This window comes from Ostrea edulis, chromosome 4 (assembly GCF_947568905.1).
Source record: "Ostrea edulis chromosome 4, xbOstEdul1.1, whole genome shotgun sequence".
Classification (NCBI taxonomy): domain Eukaryota; kingdom Metazoa; phylum Mollusca; class Bivalvia; order Ostreida; family Ostreidae; genus Ostrea; species Ostrea edulis.
Genome location: NC_079167.1, coordinates 75,497,079 through 75,519,068, shown reverse-complemented (window position 1 = coordinate 75,519,068; position 21,990 = coordinate 75,497,079). Strand labels below are relative to the sequence as shown.

The 21,990-nt window shown below is 32.9% G+C and overlaps 1 protein-coding gene across 4 annotated transcripts in view; it reads right to left on the bottom strand.

Annotated features, from left to right (window-relative positions):
- Nucleotides 1-21,973, bottom strand: part of LOC125668019 (cadherin-23-like) — a 45,492-nt gene extending 23,519 nt beyond the window's left edge. Inside the window, exons 1-11 of one of the 4 annotated variants that reach the window (XM_056163811.1) lie at nt 21,818-21,973; nt 18,202-18,460; nt 5,790-5,891; nt 4,109-4,186; nt 3,007-3,179; nt 2,289-2,351; nt 1,718-1,807; nt 1,129-1,215; nt 806-817; nt 334-453; nt 93-218 (exon numbers count right to left, since the gene is read on the bottom strand). In XM_056163811.1, the coding sequence (XP_056019786.1) occupies nt 93-218; nt 334-453; nt 806-817; nt 1,129-1,215; nt 1,718-1,807; nt 2,289-2,351; nt 3,007-3,179; nt 4,109-4,186; nt 5,790-5,841 (801 nt within the window). In that variant the 5' untranslated portion in view covers nt 5,842-5,891; nt 18,202-18,460; nt 21,818-21,973. Of the gene's footprint in view, nt 1-92; nt 219-333; nt 454-805; nt 818-1,128; nt 1,216-1,717; nt 1,808-2,288; nt 2,352-3,006; nt 3,180-4,108; nt 4,187-5,789; nt 5,892-8,726; nt 9,316-12,445; nt 12,662-18,201; nt 18,461-21,817 lie in introns of those variants that run through there. The other 3 variants (XR_008802638.1, XM_056163810.1, XM_056163809.1) reach the window with 3 other exon arrangements.
- Between the last annotated feature and the right edge of the window lie 17 nt (nt 21,974-21,990).

The window sequence follows — 21,990 nt, the reverse complement described above, 5'->3', positions numbered from 1 at the left end:
TATTAACATTACCATGTTGGCATATATAGTCATTGTACATTGAAAGGTTTTTATATACTGGTTCCCACTTCAAAAACTGAAAAAAGACTCACCACTGCTTTGTCCTCTTGCACTGCAATGCTATATGGTAAATTGAAGAAAGAAGGGGGCGTGTCTTGTACATCTAGAACAGTCACCACAAAGTCTGCATTGCTCGTACTCGCATTGCCAAAGCCATCCTGACAAATGAACACATTAGCTGTTTTCTCTCTCTATATATATATATGATACCTAGCACAAGCTGTGAAAAAGTCATGCATAAATCCTATTTGTCTAGTAGTAGTTATTACGTACTTTTGCTTTGATAACAAACTCATAGAAATTGTGCTGCTCAAAGTCCAGGGACGAGTTGATGATGATATCTCCAGTGTCTCTGTCTATACGGAAGGCATTTTTGTAAAGCTCATCTGCTGCCTGAAGATTTTGACAAATCAATAATTCTGTTTATACTCAGCAACGCCCACAACAAAATTTTTTGTTTAAATTTTATCCTTACATCTGTTATATCAATGCCTACATGTTTAAACTTTTACAGTGTCAGTTTATGTCATCAATATAATATCATGCTATTTGCAGGCATCAAATAATAATTATAAACAAGCTTCTCTAATTTCATCCTCTTATTAGTGTATCAGTTCCCATAAAATTGAGGCAGTTATTCTAATTACATGGGCTATTTCATAATTTAGATCAGTTTTTAACTTTCAAGTGCATTAATATTTCAAGATAGATCATGAATTTTGAGATAATAAGAGTGAATGATTACCTGAGCTACAGGCTGCAAAAAAGACAAGTAAAACAAAATTATAGATTTTTGATGTATTATTTATAGGTCGTACATGTAAATACAGGTATCACCATCCTAAAGCTCACTTCATCAGTTAAATAGCAATTTGTTGATATAAATGGTATCTTTTAATCTGTTGTAATTGATAATTTTATACGTTATTTTCATTACTGAATTACCCAGTACAGAGTTACTGGCAGTGAACTATCTTTTTCTAGATTGCATTTAATTACAATTAGTGAAAAGAGAGTTATCAGTGGTCTCCAATTCATTACGATTGACATAGAATGGATGATACACACCTCCATGGAGTAGGACACGGTGCCCCCCAAACCATTGTCAGGGTCCCGGGCGGAAACTCTTATCACCGTGGTTCCCACTGCTGCATTCTACAGAAGTACAAATACATTTACAGCTAATCACAGGTTACGTACAAAACTGACAGGATTTAATGAAGTAGTGATGATTCACATATTCATTCCACCAAAACGAAAAAAAAATAACAAACAATTAATTGCATAGAACAATTTATGGCCAATATAGTCATTTTTATATCCATCAATGCACTTTGAAATAAAATTTAGTTTTCGTAAAGAATCCAAGAGCAATATATACACAATTATGATTATTTCATTAAAGTTGTAACATAACCTTTCAAATCAACATCAAACTCCATCAAAAATTTACAATTTCATCAAATTTTAAAACAATATCATCATTCAGGAACAAACCCCCTCATCATCTGAAATGTATATGGCCATTCACGTCACTTCTCTGTTTTACACATTTAAAGATATCTTTTTTATTTCTTGACAAATTCATTGCAGTTATTCATAATTTAATCGTCTTTATCTTAGTATTTGAATATGAAATCAGCTTTTGTTTATTTACCTCATACACAGACTCCTTATAACGCAGACTGACAAACTCGGGCACTTCATCGTTGACATCACTAATGAATATTGTCACTTGTACTGGTAACTGTAATACAACCTGCCCATTAGTGTTATGGCCATCATGTTTTCCGGAAAATTATTTTCATTATATGAAATCTAGGCATATGAACTTTCAACATTTATGATTGAATTTCAATTTCAATCCACATGGACATAATAATAAATATCAAGTTTCAATTTCTTCCTTGAAATCAGACATATCATAATACTATACATGTAAATGTGCATTGTATGACTCATTAAGTGTAGCATTAATTTGTTCAGTTCAGATATCTAAACAAAGGTAATATATACACTCCCCCTTATCACCCGATGTTGAATTATTCATCCACAGAGAATTTTTGATGTAAATTATTGACCATCAGTCACAAGTTATGGCGCTGAGGAAATACACAACTCCCAAAAGGGAACAGAAGTGTATGGTACAGAATGGATCGGGATTCCGCACTATACTAGTAATGGCCTTGTAAATGAAGTGACTTGCTAGACACAAATCTAATTCTCACATTGTTAGCGCTGGAGCCCTCTCCATCGGCCAGATTGAAATACAGCTTTCTGTCTGATGGTTCCTGAAAGACAATATATATCTATCAAATAGTGGACCTGGTTATGGGGTAACTGACTTTTTTAAAAATTGATTTACTTGTTTATATCACACACAGAAGAAGGTGACATCAATAATCTAGTGTGAATTCTCATTAATTAATAAATATCAGTTTCCTGTTCACAGAAATCTGACACCCCCTGCCCTTTCAATCTCATTATTAGATGCTTCCACTTATATTAAAATGTTCCTAATGTGAATAAAAATTCTAAATGATATCTGTAATTCATTTTAATTAATTTTTATAAAATTGTTGAAATAAAGACTGAACTATTCAAGACCAAAAGGCATACTCCAATAGAGCCTAGTCTTAAAAGACAAGACACTGAACGAAAATGTAATGATAGCTAATGGTGTTAGAGGACCGGTATAAACTCCTAATAGCCAATGACCTATGACCCTAAAAATAGAACAATTCCATCATGCAGTTGCTTTATGGTAATTTTAATTACATGACATTCATATTGACTATTACTATGGTTTACACAATTTTCTCAGTCCTCCCAATATTGCTAAATGTCTTTTGGATACCAGAATAACAACGCAGAATTTGCATGTAATCCTTTGTGAAATATTCTTTGGAGCTTTTCTTTAAGCTTTGTGTCAATCAATATACTTACATGGTCCCTATCTAGTTCTTTGATTAAAATGATCTCCACTGATCTATTCTCTGTGCTTTCTCCGAAATGCTCACTCAAGCGCACCAGGTTTCTTGTTACTTCATCTTTAATTGTAAATCGGATTTCCATGGGTCCATCTAAATCCCATGCAGACAAAATTCCAAGGCTAGCATCTAGACGGAAAAAAGGACCCAAGAAATTTTACTCCACAGTTTCTTTTAACAGACTTGTACTTCAAATAAATGTTTTCAATTTCCCGCTATGCAAAAATCTTATTGAAGCATAGAAGAACAGTCACGTAGATATCATGTGATATAGATAAAACTAGCAAGGCTACTACCTAGGTTTCACTGTGAATATCTCTAAAAGTCTTTTAATGGTTTTGTTGATTTTTCAAATTTTGTTCCATGATATGTTGGCCTTCACATACTTCACCAGAGTATATTATTTAACAGATGTTTCTTTTTCGGCAATTGATTTATGCCAATTGACTCCCTTTAGTGAGAAAGGGTGAAAATGCAATGTTATTTACAAGCCGATAACGTGATAATTGGTTTTTTGTCGATTAAATTGAATCTGTTTATGATATGGCTAATAAATGTTTTCAAACCCGAGGGTGCATGACGTAACACATAATGGCGCGTAAACTAGCAAAAGTAAATATGCATATCGCAAGATTTGAATTTCATCGCTTTCGAACTTGAAAACTACGTAAAATATTTCACCAAAAACACACTTAAAGTAGTTTTAGGCATGAAAAGAATTAATTTTGCTGAAAAAATGAAAAAGTTTAGAAACATACGTTGTGTCCTAGCTAGCTTTAAGTAACTGCCTATGTCCAAAGTAAAATGAAAATAGAAAATAAATCAACACATTTTTCATTACTGGTATATTGAATTTTATATAATTCTCATATAACCTTTTTTCTTGGACTTGTAAAAATCAAATACAGTTATCAACTCCTACTTTCAATTTCAGTTCATTATACTGAAACTACTTTTTCTGTAAGAAATTACATATATACGGTATGCATTGTATAATGATTAACAACCAAAAAAGTCTCCTTCAACATCACACATTTAGAAATCTTCAAGTCCCATACTTATTGAAAAGTTCTCCTTGACAAAGATGTATCTGTTGAAGTCCAGAAGAGTTGGTGGATTATTGGTTGCATTTAGGCCTGAAAAATAGAATTGAATAGAATCAGAATAATTGGCCATTTACTGCAATATGAGTCGAAATTTCCAGATAGGGACCGAATAATCAGGAAAAAGGTCGTGCCTGCTAGCATACTTTTTTCTCTCTAAACAAATTTTTCAGCCATGGGTAATCCAATTATGCCCGAAAATGGATTGCCTGCAGGTTTTCAATAGAAGATATCATTTCTCTTACTTTTACTTTTTCATCCATGTTTGGAGGAGAATTACTCATTTCTCATAGTCAACATGTTTATTTCAGCTCCAGCAGCCCAGAAATACAAAGCGAGAAATTGATAAAATTGTTATGACTTCACCACAAAGTTCAAATTCAATTTATATATCAATTTTATGGCTTGTGAGACTGCTAATAAACCCCGTAAATTTCATGCCGTTTTACTACTTTAATTTTCCTTTTAACAAATGGTAACATAAATGGCATGTTTGGAAGAAAATTTGAGACTTAAATAATTTTCATGTTTATTAGTTCTCCTTATTTATTTGACAGGCAGGAGTACTGAAGAAGAAATATTAAAATTTGTGGGTTTCTCTGTGAGATTCTATCACTGCCTTAGATTCAGACAGAACCATAAAACATTGAAAATGCCTGAAAAATTGTTATTGAGATGTCACTAGTGAGCTCTATTTTCAAACATCATATTGGCCGTTTGGATCATTTTACCCTCAAAATTCATTATAAATTTTATCCATAAGGATTTTCTTTTCACTTTGTCTCTTCAGGTTGCAAATTAATATTGTGGTTGTCTACAGACATTCAACGATACATTGAACAGTTGCATAATATTCTCTTGGCATGCAATCATTATTTGTCCAAAAACTGATGACCAAATATTACGAAAGATTTCGATTTAAGTCTTAAATTTGCCTCAGATTCTCACACAGCTTCATCAAAAAACCTCTTAGAGAATTAATGCAACCAAGTTTGAGGCATAAAAGAGCACAATCAATGGTTTGAAAAGATGGAAAGTAAATCTAGAGATTTTTATGACCTGTAAATGACAAGCAAAATTGTTCTTAGTAAAAATTGTTATTGGTATTAGAGTGACAACAAGCAATAAGAAGAAAACTATATAACACTCAGCATCAAGCATTGATATGTAGCATATACGAAAACTGACAAATGGATCGAGTTCCTGCACAGACAAATTGTTGTCTTGCTAGCATTTAGCAATGTCAGACACAACAATCAAGTCAATAAAACTAATACTGGTTTTTTTTTTTGGCTGTCTGAATTCATTACTACTCTGAATTAGCTGAAATTTAACTTTGCTAAAAGTGATAATTTGCACAGTACGTTTCTTCCATTTCATCAAAAGTTGACATTGCTAATTAATTCACTCCTATTCTCTTGCGGACCCATGTGATTCGCCCTGAAAATTTACTCAATTGCAAAATTCCTTACTGCATATACAGTATGAACATCCTCCTCACAAAGTTAAGGTTCTGTGATGATGTACACTACAAATCCATGATATTGTGAGGATGTATGTATAGGTACACCATTAAAAAGTTGATGGTTTTTTCTATTTGATTGTGATATATTTACTGAACTGTTTCATCTACTACCTGTTGGGAGACACCCTAGTATCAGTATAAGGTGCAGCACAGTGAGATACATCTCTCTCTAGGTCTGTATTATCTCACTCAGTTTGGACTGTCACAGTTCATCTGGAAAAAAAAGAAGAGATAAATAAAAAGATGTCACTTTAAAAATCATTCAAACTACATCGGCTGCCGTGATGCACCGAGTGTACTAATTCTGTTTTGTGAAAGTGTGACCAGAATTTGAATTCTGAATTCTCTGAAGCATTTGATATGTATCTTTCAACCCTATTTGTATGATTTAATGTGTTATCATTGCTTGAGTTAAGAGATCTTGCTTTCAGTTATTCCCCGATATGATTACATACAGCTTCATTGATACATTTACCTTTAAACAAATCATGATAAGTCTGCATCATTAGCATCATAAATACCCTTCCTAAACTGTCAGCTTACTACACATCTGCCAGTTTGAGCATTTACAAAGAAATCACAAATCTACCAGAGATGGACTTAATCTGATTGCTGCCATATGTTTATCTAGAATTTTTACGGCATCATTATAATCCATTCAAATGATGATAACTTTAACACTTTTTGTAGATGAGAAACCTGGCAATACTTGAAGAGTCCTACTAAATTAATAGGAGGTATTTAACACCAAATGACTAACCACGGGTAATCTATTAATATTTCTGTATACTAATTATCACTTCTAACTCAGCATTAACTGAACCAGTAAACTACAATCCCAGATAAACAAACCAGTCTATTGGTATATATATATATAACTCATCTTTCACTCATTAAATCACATATAGAAAGTTAAACCTTTTTCAACAATATACTGAATTCTGTCTGTGTGACACGTTTTTCTTAACCAATTTAATGGAACATTACTAAGCTGAATAAAGTCTTTAGAAAACTTATCTACCGTATAAATTTCTTATCACTAAAAAGAAACAAAATGGCTTTATATTAAGTGCAGTAAATGGTAAAGTTAAAGAAATCCACCTGATTATCACATCTACTCATGGTAATAATAAATTACAAAAAAAGTTACAAAATAATATTCATTTCATGCAATGATTACTGCACATTTAATCAACTTCATCAAAATTTTCCAATTTCCGGAAAATTTGAAGCACTTTGGGATCACAGAGGCTTATACATTGCAGATTTGTCAGGGTGAGACTTCAAGATTGGCATCTCTAACCCTTTTTTTCTGCTTAAATAGTTAGCTTTCATCTGTCATCTTAAAACCCAATTACAATTCCAGAAAGGACTGTCATAATGATATTGGTTTATCATTGTCAGTTATGGCCTTCTAATCTTGTTGAGCAGCCATGTGTTTTATGACAAATTACAACTTACACTGAAGGAAAGAAACTGAAGGAATACACAGAGAGAGAGAATTAAAACTTACACTGAAGGAAAGAAACTGAAGGAATACAGAGAGAGAGAGAGAGAGAGAGAGAGAGAGAGAGAGAGAGAATTAAAACTTACACTGAAGGAAAGAAACTGAAGGAATACAGAGAGAGAGAGAGAGAGAGAGAGAGAGAGAGAGAGAGAGAGAGAGAGAGAAAGAGAATTAAAACTTACACTGAAGGAAAGAAACTGAAGGAATACAGAGAGAGAGAGAGAGAGAGAGAGAGAGAATTAAAACTTACTGAAGGAAAGAAATTGAAGGAATAGAGAGAGAGAGAGATAGAGAGAAAGAGAGAGAGAATTAAAACTTCCACTGAAGGAAAGAAATTGAAGGAATAGAGAGAGAGATAGAGAGAATTAAAACTTACACTGAAGGAAAGAAATTGAAGGAATAAAGAGAGAGATAGAGAGAAAGAGAGAGAGAATTAAAACTTATACTGAAGGAAAGAAATTGAAGAAATAGAGAGAGAAAGAGAGAAAGAGACAGACACACACACAGAGAAAGAAACTCCAAATTAATGACAAATTACAACTTACAATGAAGAAAAGAAATTGAAGGAATACAGATATATATATATATATATATATATATATATATATATATATATATATAATATATATACATATACACAAATTACAATGAAGGAAAGAAATTAAAGGAATACAGAGAGAGAGAATCCCTGCAATAACAGTAGTCAAAGTGTTTTATGACAATTAAATTACAATTTGCATGAATGAAAGAAATTGGAGGAATACAGAGAGAGAGAGAGAGAGAGAGAGAGAGACAGAGAGAGAGAGAGAGAAAGAGAGAGAGATAAAAGATATAGAGACAATTACAACTTAACACTGAATGAAAGAAATTAGAGGAATTATACATAGAAAGGGGAAAAACACAAGAAAATCTGTATAAAATAGCAATAGGCAAACAAGTTACAACAGTGAAGGAAGGAGATGAGAAAGTGAAAACTTCTAAAACAACACAAGCCAAATTACAATTCAAAAATGTGCTTCCAATATAAAGCATAATTATACCAGAAGAAGAAATATACTATTACCATGTATCATATAATATATAGTCATTATTTCAAAGAGATGAAAAATCTAAGAAAATGTTAACCTTGCTAAAGAATCAATGATCAATCATCAGCTGGCACTGGCAGATAATGCGACACACCCTTTCTTTTGCCGACACACCCTTTCTTTTGCCGGGTTATTTCACTGAACTAAACTTGTACACCATATATGACAAAATATGAAAAATATAAGGAAATCAAATCTTTCATTAACCATTAACATTATTTCCTTATCAAGAAGATATTTCAAAAGACAGTCAGTTTGGCCCATAGGCCTGGTCACTCAGAGTCCATCTTATTTCAATTGCAAATAAGTTTCTGATTTTTTGATGAGATGCCCATGGCAAAGTTTCAACACATCTACCCAAATTTATTTCACAACAATGACTTACTGTTTTAACCTAAAATGTGAAACAAGGCACACACAAAACACAATACCAAGGTGTGATGAAAATATTACCTGTGTTTTATTTTACCGAATATCACACAAAATTCACTATGGAGACACCATTGTCAAATGATTCTTTTAAACCATGATGAACAAATTTAAGTCACTCCAACTCTTCCATTGTAATAAGAGTGATATTCCGCACAACACACCTGGGCAATTTGTTGCCTTAACAAGCCTCCACACAACACACAGTGGCTATAGAGCACATACACGCGACTATAGTCTAATGGATTTAATTCATGCAAAATCAATAGGCAAAGGAAGCCCTCTCCTTTATACAGCTAAAACAGTGGTTAAATAGCGGAGGCAGCTGGAGTCCAATAACAGTTTGTGTATTATGATAAAAGAACAGGATATTCCAACATTGACTAAGGTCTCTTTAAAAAAACATCTCCATAATGTAAGAAACAATACCAATTACCATGAAGATGTTTTCAGTATTGCAAAAAAAAAAAAATATATCTGAGAAGGTTGAGGAAGAGGTTTCTATAGTAACCGAATTACAATAAAAGAAACTTATTGATTACTTTGCAATATCAGGTGTCTCAATTGATCATTTTTTACAATAAATTGTGTACATGCATAGGAATTTTCTCCTTCACTGGCTGGAATGTCATTTTACAAGGGGCCCACAGAAACACTTCTGCTCACCTGAGCTCACCATTCCAGGTAAAACTTCAAATTTCAATCACAGCCCCACTGTGCATGAACCCCTCTTGTAGCCCCATCAATACCCCAAGGGGTGTGTACAAACTTAAATCTACCCTAGATGAGGATGAATGCATAATATTCTTGGGAATAACTAAATAAAATTTTTTTTACATTCCTATATAACATTCTAATCCTCTACTGTTGCCAAACCCTGGTCCCAGGGGCCATGATGTGAATAAACTTGAATGTACGCTATATGAGGACTCTAATACATCAACTTACTGTACTCTTGTGGTTTTTTATATGAATTTAAAAAAAATTGATCAGGTTAGCTAAATAAGGAAAAGCTATTTCTGTTTCTATACACTTTAAGTCAATCCAACTCTTATGATTATATTATAATTATACACTTATATTTATACACTGCTGTGTATAAGAGTAATTTCTACTGCATTACAAAGCATGTGCATCCAGCATGTTTTATTCACAATGCTTATCACAAAATAAACACATTTAATTGAGAAAGAATTGAAAATTGACTAAATTTCAATCCCTAAATATGTATTTACTACTTAATTCATAATATATGTAATGTTTACCGTATGAGTAGAATTTTGAGTAAGGATTTAATTTTGGCATTATTAGCTAGGGTGTTGATATTACTAAAATTGAATATCGCTAACAAATCATTTCGTATCGTAGGTGATAGTTATCTTTCTTGGAATTATAGTCACTAAAATTAGCTCTCGCTAAATACATATACACTGGTATATCCTTTTTTTTATGGGAAAATCGCTAAATTTGTGATCCACTAAAAATTCCACTTATATGGTAAACATTTATTATTATTATAATTATTATGTTTATTCAGGCAAAGCATCAGTAGCATTTCATTAACACTGTATTATCATTAAATTCTCTACAAACAAGAGATAGAGAACGAACAGTAAAGAATAGCCACTCCTCAACAACGAAATGGAATCCATACAAATATTATTTTTATAAAACCATCGAAAAACTGACCCCCACGAAAATAAATGAGTCTACAGTGTAACCCGGTTATTCTGATATCTGTATCCAAATATCAAAATCATCTTCAAAAATGGTTCTTAGCACTCTGAAGAATTAAAAGAAAAACTTCCAAATGAATAAAAACAAAGTTCAATTGATAAAGATTTGGCATCCCAAAACATTAATATAGCTTAATAAATATGTACCTACTTCATATCCATAAGAACTTTAAAATTCTTGACTTTCAATAAAATGTTTGTATAAGCTTCGATTAATCTGTCTAAATGATTTAAAATACATTACAGGGACTGTTTACATTTCAGGGACTTTGGAGAAGTGATTACTTTGTAACATTCTTGTCCTCTCAACCCATGTCCTCTCACCTTGTTGACTTTAGTCTTGAACTGTAAGACCTTCATTAAGAATCCAATTTTCTCTTAACCTAACGTTTCTTAAACCCATTTACTAGATCAAATAATTTCTAAAAGCGGTGTGTTTAGGTGAGACAAAAATCAGGTGATGAGTCAGATGTGGGACAGGTGTGTGTCCATCCTGCATATTCATTAAATTTTCATCCTCATGGTGGGTGCAGGATACAACAAGACCTGGTGTTTTAATTAAAGAGTTCCGGATGCATGCCAAAGTACGGCAATTTGGAGAAACTTTCAATTCACATGAGTAGGTTTTACACAGAAAAAGTTACGAACCTTTAACAAATCAATAATGTCATCAAAGGAACCCATTAATTGTCAACCTATTTAATATATATATATATATATATACATACATCCCACACACTGGGATTTGGATCAATATTTTAGATTTATATAACATATTAAATTTTCATACTTCTGAAAGTTTACGAAAGGCACATCTTAAAAAAATATATATAACATAAATTAATTTCACTTTACATACTTCACCAATAGCTATAAATTAACAAATTCATAAAACATTCAACATTGAGAGGAATTCTGTGTACTCTGTAACACACAGTAATACATACCTTGCAATGTTTAGCTCTTAGTTGATTTGCTTAAGTAAAGCTAAATGCAACATAATCCTTTGTACATGATTTCATTTGCCCTATATCCTATAATGCTTCATTTCATCTATTTAACTTTCAATTTTCACAAATATTTATGATAATTACTATCCCAGAGTGTGGTGTATGGGTGTGCTCACTGAAGCAAAGTTTTATTTATAGTAAACGAATAACACAATTACTCAAATCTCCGTATTATGCTTTTTGATGAATGGTTTTGTCCTGATTACAAGATTTGACAGTAGCACTGACATAAAACTGATTGCCTCTGTATGATAGTATCGTTAACATTCATCATAATAAGATATTTATCAAAATGAAAAACTGTGAAATAATGGTCGTAAACTTCTATCATAAATTGACCACCTGTACATGAATCATGATGATTTGTAAAACAGTGGGCCCCAGGGTCTCCATCACCAGATCTTCAAATGTTGTCTGTGAACTATCACATTTTTATGACATAGCATTTTTAATATTCTTATATATTATCCCCCACAGTTTAAGCTAAGTCACTTCAAGTGTTACTGTCAATATTTTTTATTTACTTTCTTTCAGAACAGAATTACAGTTACAAGATCACAAGAAGTTACCGGTATACAAGTACACCTCACCTTACAGGTATACAGGTGTACAGGTACATCTCACTGCAGCTTCATATTCCCAGGGGAGATAGTTAACAGTACTGTACAATGACATCTGTTTCAGCCTTATTTCAAGAGACCTAGCTAATTTTTATATTTTTTCTCTCTGGCCTAGCTTTCACATACCTTTTTTTAAATCTCTATTTAAAATCTTATATCTTAAACATGAAATTCAATCCTATAAATCAATTACATTATAATATCTAATATCAACTGCGAAAATTAAAAAATATTTTGATGACATATATCATTTGTGTGACTTCATTCTTTTCAACAAAATGTTCTCAATCTAGAGTTATTCTATAAATGAATAATAAGTAAATAAAATTTTCTAGTCCAAAGTTTTTTTTACACAGTAAAAAGAAAACAATGTATACCTGATGATATCATAAACACTCCAAGACAATGAAATAGAGAGGACCCACAATAACAGCAATATATTATCAATAATCCACTTTCCTCACATTAACATGAGGTAAAACAAAGCCTTCACTACCTAGGAACAGTAAATGGGATGTTATGAACATACACATGAATAATCTCCCTAACAAATCATGGAATGGCCCATACAAAGGTAAATAATCACATGCAGATATCCAGGTATTTCATGTTCGAACACAAACATCGAAATAACTTGGAGACACACCCGAGAAATCGGCAGTAACATAAAAATGTCAAGCCTATCTACTCTTTCTGTGCCAGATTACGTACCCCTTTCCTCCTGTTCAGAAAGGTTCTCGCTATCAGTACTCTGTACTCAGAACGAATATTAACACTTGATCAGATTTATAAAGACCGCTATCAGGTATGGGGAAATTTCAAAACCATTCCAAACAAAATTCAGCGAGGAAAAGATTACATTAAAACTATACTTTACAATCTTTGTCTTCATACATATGTAACCTTTTAAAACGCTTTTATGGGGCTACTTGAAAAGTATGAGAAACGTTTTAATACTTTATTACCTTCTATATACCTACATAAATGTATAAAATTAACATTTTTAAAAAACCCTATCATTTTGAAATCAGTGGCAATAAATGGGTTCTTTTGTATTTAAAACAAAGTACCACAATCCATGTATGGATTTCAATTTTAAAGTGTTCAAGAAAATTAATTTTGATTTCTATTTTTTTTACACGTCAATCCATTTAAATTCAATGTACATACATGTAAGTAACATTTGTATCAGGACGCTGTTCCGAAAATCTTCCAAAACAAACACCAATTGAATCGCTACCCCAAAATCGAAAATTGCTCCACTCTCTCCAAAATCAACAATCTGCATATTGTTTTTAGATTTACACACCTCTTGCAAAACCCTGAATGTTAATTTCCTGTAGATCCCTCCAAATGAAAGGAAACCTTTCAGCACATGTGTATTAGTGTAACAAAGAAGAAACAAGCTGGATAGGGCAATTCCCTACAAAATAAATTTGATTGTATCTCTAGGACATGTAAAATACTAGAAATTCTTCTAAAAAGCATTTTCAGTTTACTATTCTATGTAACATCCAAACCTTTCCCTACTTACCAAATTTCATCAAGATCAGAAAGCATTAAGAATTATTTGCTAAGATTACTTTTTTCTAAGCATGTAGTTTTTTAACTAAATAAGGCAAATTCAAAAGTTTTCATTATCAAAATAGTATTGTACATATCCTCCAATTTCATCCACATAAGGTTTCTCTGGTGTGTTAATCCTCCTTCAACTTTTAAGCGATATGATGCATATTTGGAGATCATCTTGAAAATGGCAGCCATTTTCAGAATCTCAATTTCACCATTTTCTTCCCCATCCTCTAGTACCCCTACATATCAAATTTTGATAGATCAGACAACACTGAAAAAATTATGCATTGGGCTGGGTTCCCAATTGAAAGCAAAAATTACATTGTATCCTAAACAGTCATTGAACTGCTGGAAATGCCTTTAAAAGCAGTTTGGGCAGGGGTTCCCCTATCTATTCAAATTTCACACATTTTGGGTGCCCATCTTGAAACAGTAGCACGTTCACCGTTTTGAAATTAGTGAATTCACTTTATCATTCACCATCCACAACAACCCCTACATACTAAATTTTGCTATCAGACAATTAATGTTGAATAATTTACGCATTTTCAGGGTACACCTTGAAATTTTTAATTCAACATTTTATTCATCCCTATACATACCAAATTTTGTTGAGATTTGTCAACATTGAAAACTTTACACATTTTTGGTGGCCGTTTTAAAAATAACGAAAAATTTTGAGTTTACTTCTTTATTTACAATCCTAAACTAACACACCAAATTTCACAGATATTAGTAAATGTTAAAAATTTGATACATATTTGGCATCCATTTTGAAAAATTTTGTTTGGCCCAAAACCTCTACCTTGGGATCATGAAATTTACAATTTTCGTAAATTCCTGCTTTGCATGACTACGTATTTATTTTTTCTTACAGTTGTACAGTTGCAAAGAAGAATTTTTTTTATTAAATTGGTAAAAATGTTGGCAGTTTTTGCCTGTTGGGGGTGCAAGGGTCCTGGTATTTACAATTTATATCCCCCTTGTTTGAAAGATGCTTCATACCTAATTTGAAAAGTATTGAAAGGGTAGACATCAAGAAGTTAAAAATGTTTAATTGTTGATGCACAACAACGGATGCAGACCAATATCAATAGATCCACGGAGTGACTTGGGTGACCTGATCAAAAATGTTCAGTTCCATAACAACAAAACTGATAATCTGAAATCTAAGGGGGTCTTCCTCTTCCTAATCTGAGCATAACCTTTAAATTCTATAAAAATCTTTTCAATTAATCTATTGTGTGTCATAGACGCACTAGTGCAATCATCTTATCAATATTAAAAAATTCTAAGTCTCAGAACTCTGTAATGACAAAGTTGATAAATCTGAAAATCAACAGGGGTTTTCCTCTGTCTAATCCTCCAAGCATTATATATAAAATTTATTAAAATCTTCTCAAGGAAACTTACGTTACTGCATGTGTACCATAGAAAGTGCTGTCGAACAGACGGACGGACACACAGACACACACATACAGACAGAGGAATTACTATAGGGCACCTGCCATATTTCAGGACCCTAATACATATCATATATATTATGTGGCAAAGCTTAAGCATTGATGTTTAATGGCATGTAGAAAAAGTGGAGGAAAATATTCATTAAAGCATCATAAAGTCAAATACAACTTTCTAATACATTTTTTATTTCCTCCCATTTTAATACCATATGAGAATTACAGTGGTGGATCCAGGATATCACAGGTTGTCACCTTGAAACCTTAAAAGTTTTTTCTAAATCAAACATCAAGAAACATTTTAAAGATGTACACTCATCAGGAATGCTACAAAATGCACAGATCTTACAAACTTAGTGGTGTTTATCAGAATTTCAGGTTGACATCATAAATTCTGTACTCTTACTGTGTGTGATTTCAAATTAAACACTTTATTACACTACATACAATATTCATAAGATATTTCACATTGTGGCAGATTGGTTTTTTTAAGAACCAATACGATTTTCTTTTTCATGATGTTTTTAATTGCAATATTTTTTCATCAGAGATGAAATAAATACTCCTAAGATTGAAACTAGGAATTCTAGGCATGAAGTATCAGATATGTAAAAAGTCTATGTACAGTAAAGAAAGGCCTAGATATACTAAAATGTTTAGGAAATCTTCACATTAATTTCACCCATAAATTGCATCCCTCTAATTTGAATATTTAAACATGCAGTCACAGAATTTTTCATTATTTCAATTATTTCATGACATACATGTATTTTATTGTAACAATGTTACTTTCAGAAGTTTCAGAAGAAAAATGTGAAGTTGAAAATTGTTGTAGAAAAAATAAGTGTAATTTTGATTAATATTATGAATGCAGAAAAGTCACAACTAGTACAAAAACACTGTGAAAATATTTGTTGTGTGTGAGTAAGTGTGTGTGCATGTTCACATGTGTGTGTGTTAGTTTAGCGATTTTAATCTTTAGTATATTCATTATGGAGATTTAATCATGTTAATTATAACAAGAATATACCAGTATTTGAAACAGCTAAATGTTTTTTAAGTGCAAAAAGGGCAGATTCAATGCCATCTGGCTTATTAATATTAGCAACTAGAACCAACTTTTTCTCTGATTTTTCAATTCAACATAAATATAGATGATTAAAATAAACTTTACAAAACTTTCTTATGACTTTTACGCTCATAAGCAAAAATCCTTAAGGAAATCCACCAAATGCAAGGAAGGAGGGTCTGTGACCAATTACTCACTAGGCATGGGAAGAGCCAAGGCTTTTTGATATGCTACTCTCCTCACTGACCTCTGATCTTCATTATATGGATGTTTGAATGCTGCTCATCTCATCGACCTCTGACCTTCTTTATACACGCTAGATAGGGATGTCTGACTCTCTACTGTCCTCACAAACCCAAGGTTTGTAACGAAATTAGCGCACCAGAAACCCTTGGTGAGTGAAGATGAGGGCCTACCAAATAAAGTTATGTTTGACTTAAGAAATTATATTATTGACAAATCAATGCATTAATTAAGCATTAATGACTATTTCATCCTGTCATCAGCACCTAATATTACATGTGTAAGGTAATTTTATTTGTCCTCAGAACCTAGATTTTACATATGTACATATGTAAGGCAATTTTAATTCATACAGTTTAAAATCTGAGCTTAACATGACCTGGACTGAATTCAGTACATTTACATCACAATTATCCAGGCATTACTCTCCTGTTCTAATACTCACTCGGATAGACTGTACCCCCACTCACCCACCCATCCTGGTTTTAGTAACAGTATTGAATTCTTACACTCGAAATTCTGACATTATCATTTATGATTTCACATATAAAAATTTACAATTTTCAGAAGCTTCATCACATACACTTTTGTCCCAAAAAGGAATCAGAAATAATTTTTTCATAACAAAAAAATCATGTTTTAATTTCTGCATTAAATCATAAAACAGACTCAATTGTTACTGAATTTTAATAGGCCAATTTCATCACTATGTCAATGGACAGGTAAGACATGGTATATCTCTGCAGGTGGGACTATTGTACCTGCAATAAAGTCTGCGTTGAACTGCACTCATGTACATATGTACTTGTAAATAAGTTGTGCATTACACTGGCCTATCTTTCCTTGCTTTATAACATCACATACACAGAAATATTGGTATTTTATCCATAGAATTTCCTTTATAAAAAAGTTTAATAATGTGCTATCTTAAAATTACAAACCCAAATAAAGGATTTTGCTTGATTTGTTTTATCTGAAGGTTTGTGTTAAAATTCCTATCTCTAACACATAAATCTGTTTCAATTCATTTCAGCAAGGCAGTTTGGTAAGTGTCAATATGTTATAAGATTTCAATCAAGAGGGCTGATGTTGTTTTTCCATTACAATTTGGAAAAGGTACTTACTCTGTCTCAACATTAATATTGAAAACTGTCTTCTTAAAATAACATAAAAACCATGAGATAACCTTTTGGTTCATTTTCAATAAACACTAAAACCTCAATTCTGAAATCAATGGCAGCTTAACAGTAAAACACAACACTGCTTCTTCCCTAACACTATTAATATTGCACATGTATCAGAGGTGCGAAATGAAGCTTGACCCACTCTTCAATTATTCATCACAAGATCAATCACTTCAAGCAACATTAAAACAGATTCCATCCTCACATTTTAATACTAAGCCTAATTTGGACGAGAGAGATTAAAGACCCAGTAGAGAGATCCATCGCTGTGAGGTGTGCAAACATAAGTGCAGAGATATTAACTTTCGACCCACCTCAGCTATAGACAACTTATCTGGAGAAGTCTTTTTGGTGTGGAGTGATTTCTCAAACCTCTAGAGGCACCTCTTGATAAATGCCAAGCAAAGGCCATGTCTATCAATACATCTACACCTACCTGAAGTCAAATTAATAAATCTTTATTTGGATTTATATCATACTGAGGACATTTATAGAGGTCTATATATTTTCAAACTTCATTTCCTACACCTTTTTTCACTGCCTGGCTATTTTTTGCTATAAATGTACTCCAATTCTTTGTATCAAACAATACAGTTTATTCTTACTTTTCTGGAAATTCATTATTTCATTTCCTCAGCTTTTTCTTTCTGTCTGGGTCTCTTTTTTAATATTTGTCCTCTTCCTCCCTTGTCTTTTATAATACTGTTCAAATTTCTTTTTCCTCCTCTTCAAATTTCCTCCCCCTCCCTTGTCTTTTATAATACGGTTCAAATTTCTTTCTCTTCTGAATGCCATGTAACGGTCAGTGTTGCTGAATTCTATCAGCCTTATTTCATCGTGGCGTGTCATCTTTCACTGTGACACCTGAAAGAGAACTATATTATGAGGGTTCTACTTGTTGTTGAAAGTCCTGTACAATAACCCTGTACTTCGACAATAACCAGGGGTGAATTTTACAAAAGAACTTGCGACTTACGACCAATTTTACATACTGGAAATCTCCCGTTTATTGAAAGATAATTCACTCCATTATAAAATAGTGAAAACATAACGTTGAAAATTAAGTTTCAGAAACGTTTTAATTCCTTCATTTAAACTAATAACTGTGTAATACAATTTAAGACTTGTGACTTTGTCGTAAGTTAATTGTTTTGTAAAACGGGCCCCAGATCTTTGTGCAAGATAGCATCCAAGTAAGTGTGAATTAAAATTGTGTACTATATATGCAAAAAGGAGAGATTTTCATATTTTAATTTTATCAATTCACACATTCTTAGATGTCAACAGCATACGGAGAAATCTAATCTATACTAATATATTTTATATACACAAAAATATTTTGATCATATGCTATTGTACATTTGATTTCTGTGATAAGGCTATGCATTAATTTATGTTAAATGATTTCTGTTAGACTATGCTATGACCACGTGTCTGTGGTGCCCCATCTTATTCTCTTGCACAGCATCACTCAATTTTTTTGTACATTACGAAACAAAAAGGGCAGTCCTTGACTGTAATATTGTAATTTTTGGTTTGCATTTACAAAAAATGTTTTTAAAATGTTAAACTACTGTGTTGATATCATTTGGATATAAATACCAAATTAATTTATAAAGTTACATTTGTAAAATGATCTTATGAACATGGTCAGCCTAGATTCATGAGGTCATTTTTTTGGTTTTTTGCCAAAAAAAAAAAAAAAAAATAGAATTGATTGTGTTAATTGCAATTTCATAGTATAAATGAATGATTTATGTTCAGAGTCATCATATTTCAATCTTTACTGTATTAAATTTCCTGTTAATTGATTATCACTGTTGATAGATTTAAATAGCATTAGATTGCAGAATGACCTGTAGGAATAGTACTTATTGTTTTAATGATGTTTCACATGTTTTCATTTTGACATTTCTGAATGTTAAATAATAAATATTTATTGTCAGAGACGCACCGTCTAGTGCAGACAAAATTCTACTGTTTATGAATGCTGCATCGGGATGATTATCTTCACCTTTAAACTTTTCAGGGACTAAAGATGTGAATGTAGCTCCTCCAACGTGTCAAAGTTCATCAGAGCTATGCTGAGGTGTGTGGTCATCCTTACTTTGTGCATTTTATTTTGATGCAATTGAAACTCTTGCTTCAGAAAATTTTTCTTATATTCGATTGTCACTGTGTTACTACAGTATACATGTACTGTATCTGTGTTACTACAATATACTGTATACAATATTTGAGATGGTGATCATTTCACTCACACTTTCCATCATTGTTGGATGTTTAATAGACATTGAATAAAAATTAATACGATCAAGGGGCCAGATAGTTGTTGATAAATTCATCCCAATCCACATAAATTAAACATCTTGTACACAAGAAATTTGGATATTTTTTTTCCAGTCAATTTGTCCTCTTACATTTCACTTGCATAAAAATAAACCCCTTATACAAAAGGCTCATGAGCCACATTGCTCATTTGAGTTACACTTTCAACAAGTAAAGCATCAGATCTTCATCTCATCCCCGCCCTGGACCGGGTGGGCCACAGTGAGAACTATTTCTTTTATTTCGTAAATCTACAAGAGAAATGCAAATCAAACAAGGACAAATTGGGTCCTTATGGTTCAATTTTTAAAAATTATCCTACATATGCATTCCTTTAGCTGTGATAATCCTTTAACCCCTAGCTCCTCTGGACTTGCCCAGAGTCATAATGTATGTAAACAATCCTTACCCTACAATGCATGAGAATGTTTGCACAGCGTAACTAAATTTGACAAATACATCCTTATGTATGTAAAACTTTTAACCCCTCGTGTGACCTTGTACCAGACACCAGGGGTTATGCTGTGAACAAACGCGAATGTGCTCTACCCTTGTGATACTCGTCGAAAAGATTTTCAAAGAATTTTATTATACCCATCATGTCCCATGTGAAAACTGAAGTCCCTATCGTGATCCACCCTGGTTTTATTGTGATCCCACCCTGGTTTTCTCGTGATCCCACCCTGGTTTTATCGTGATCCCACCCTGGTTTTATCGTGATTCCACCCTGGTTTTATCGTGATTCCACCCTGGTTTTGTGAACAAGCATGATTCTACACTACATGGAGATGCATGCATACTATGATTTGACGTATTTTACCCTTGTTGTTCCTTAATGATTTTTTCAAAAATATTCCAATGTAAATATTACTACTTGTACTGTTGCCCTTAACCCTGGCCCCGGGGGTGTCCACTCTGGTGTGAAAATATTGATGATTGATGTACACTATACAATGACGCACCTTGTGGTTCTAGAGCAGAAGTTTTCAAGGGAATCCAACCCGGAGCCCTGGTATTACTGGTGCTGTATCCATGCCGATATCCATTACATTCTCATCTCCTTGAGATGTCTTTATTTTTTTGAATATTTTGCCCTGGCAGGACTTTCACCTGGAAGTCCAGGAGTGGTTAATGTCACGAAATGTGACAAGAAAGAAGAAAATGCAATGGACCAGACCAGGATTCAAACCCGGGCCCAATGAATACCTCGTCAGGTGCTCTTATCAACTGAGCTATATGGCAACCAGCGATTGAACCGATATCTGACTGCCATGTTCTTTCCTCCATAACATGCACCTAACAGTTCCAGGGGTTATTCTACAGCACCTTAATGTAACAGGAAGGGAGAAAGTCCTATGGACTAGACCAGATTTCGAACTTGGGTCCAATGAAGCTCTAGTCATGCAGGTGCTCTACCAACGAAGGTATCTGGCCACCATCCATATAGCCCAGATCACTATACTCATAATTGAACATTTATCTTCGAACACCATTATCCGTTTTCTTTAGCTGTTGTACAAGTATGTCTGCAACAGATGGTAAAATTCTTATCAAGTTATGACATAAGGTCTTGGCTGGTTATTTCAGTCCTTGGGGTATGGTTTCCAGTGTTGGGGTTAGGAATCAATGTAAGCATGAACAGCTGATGAGGTCTGTAAGGGGTGTCCATGGTCTTGGAATCACAATTATAGTGGGTTGTATCTTAGAAAATAATCATGAGATATAAAAATACATGCTCCAAAATGCACACCGTAATTAAGTTTTGAACATTGATATTATTGTACGCGTCAAATATTAATTTCCTAAAGAAAAGGTTGAAATTTATAAAGAAGACCTCTGCATTTATTAGGATTGTGCTAGCTGTGATGATCATGAAGTGTCTTATATACGTACCTGTGATAAAAGAATGTCTGTGCAGAATTAACATTTTGATTATCTTGAGGAAAATACATCTGATATTGTAACTATATATTGCTATAGTTTTACTTTTACCACTGTACAGTATATCTGCACGTCTGCTGCTTCAACAAGAAAACGTCGATCCCGAACCAATTAAAATTCTTAAA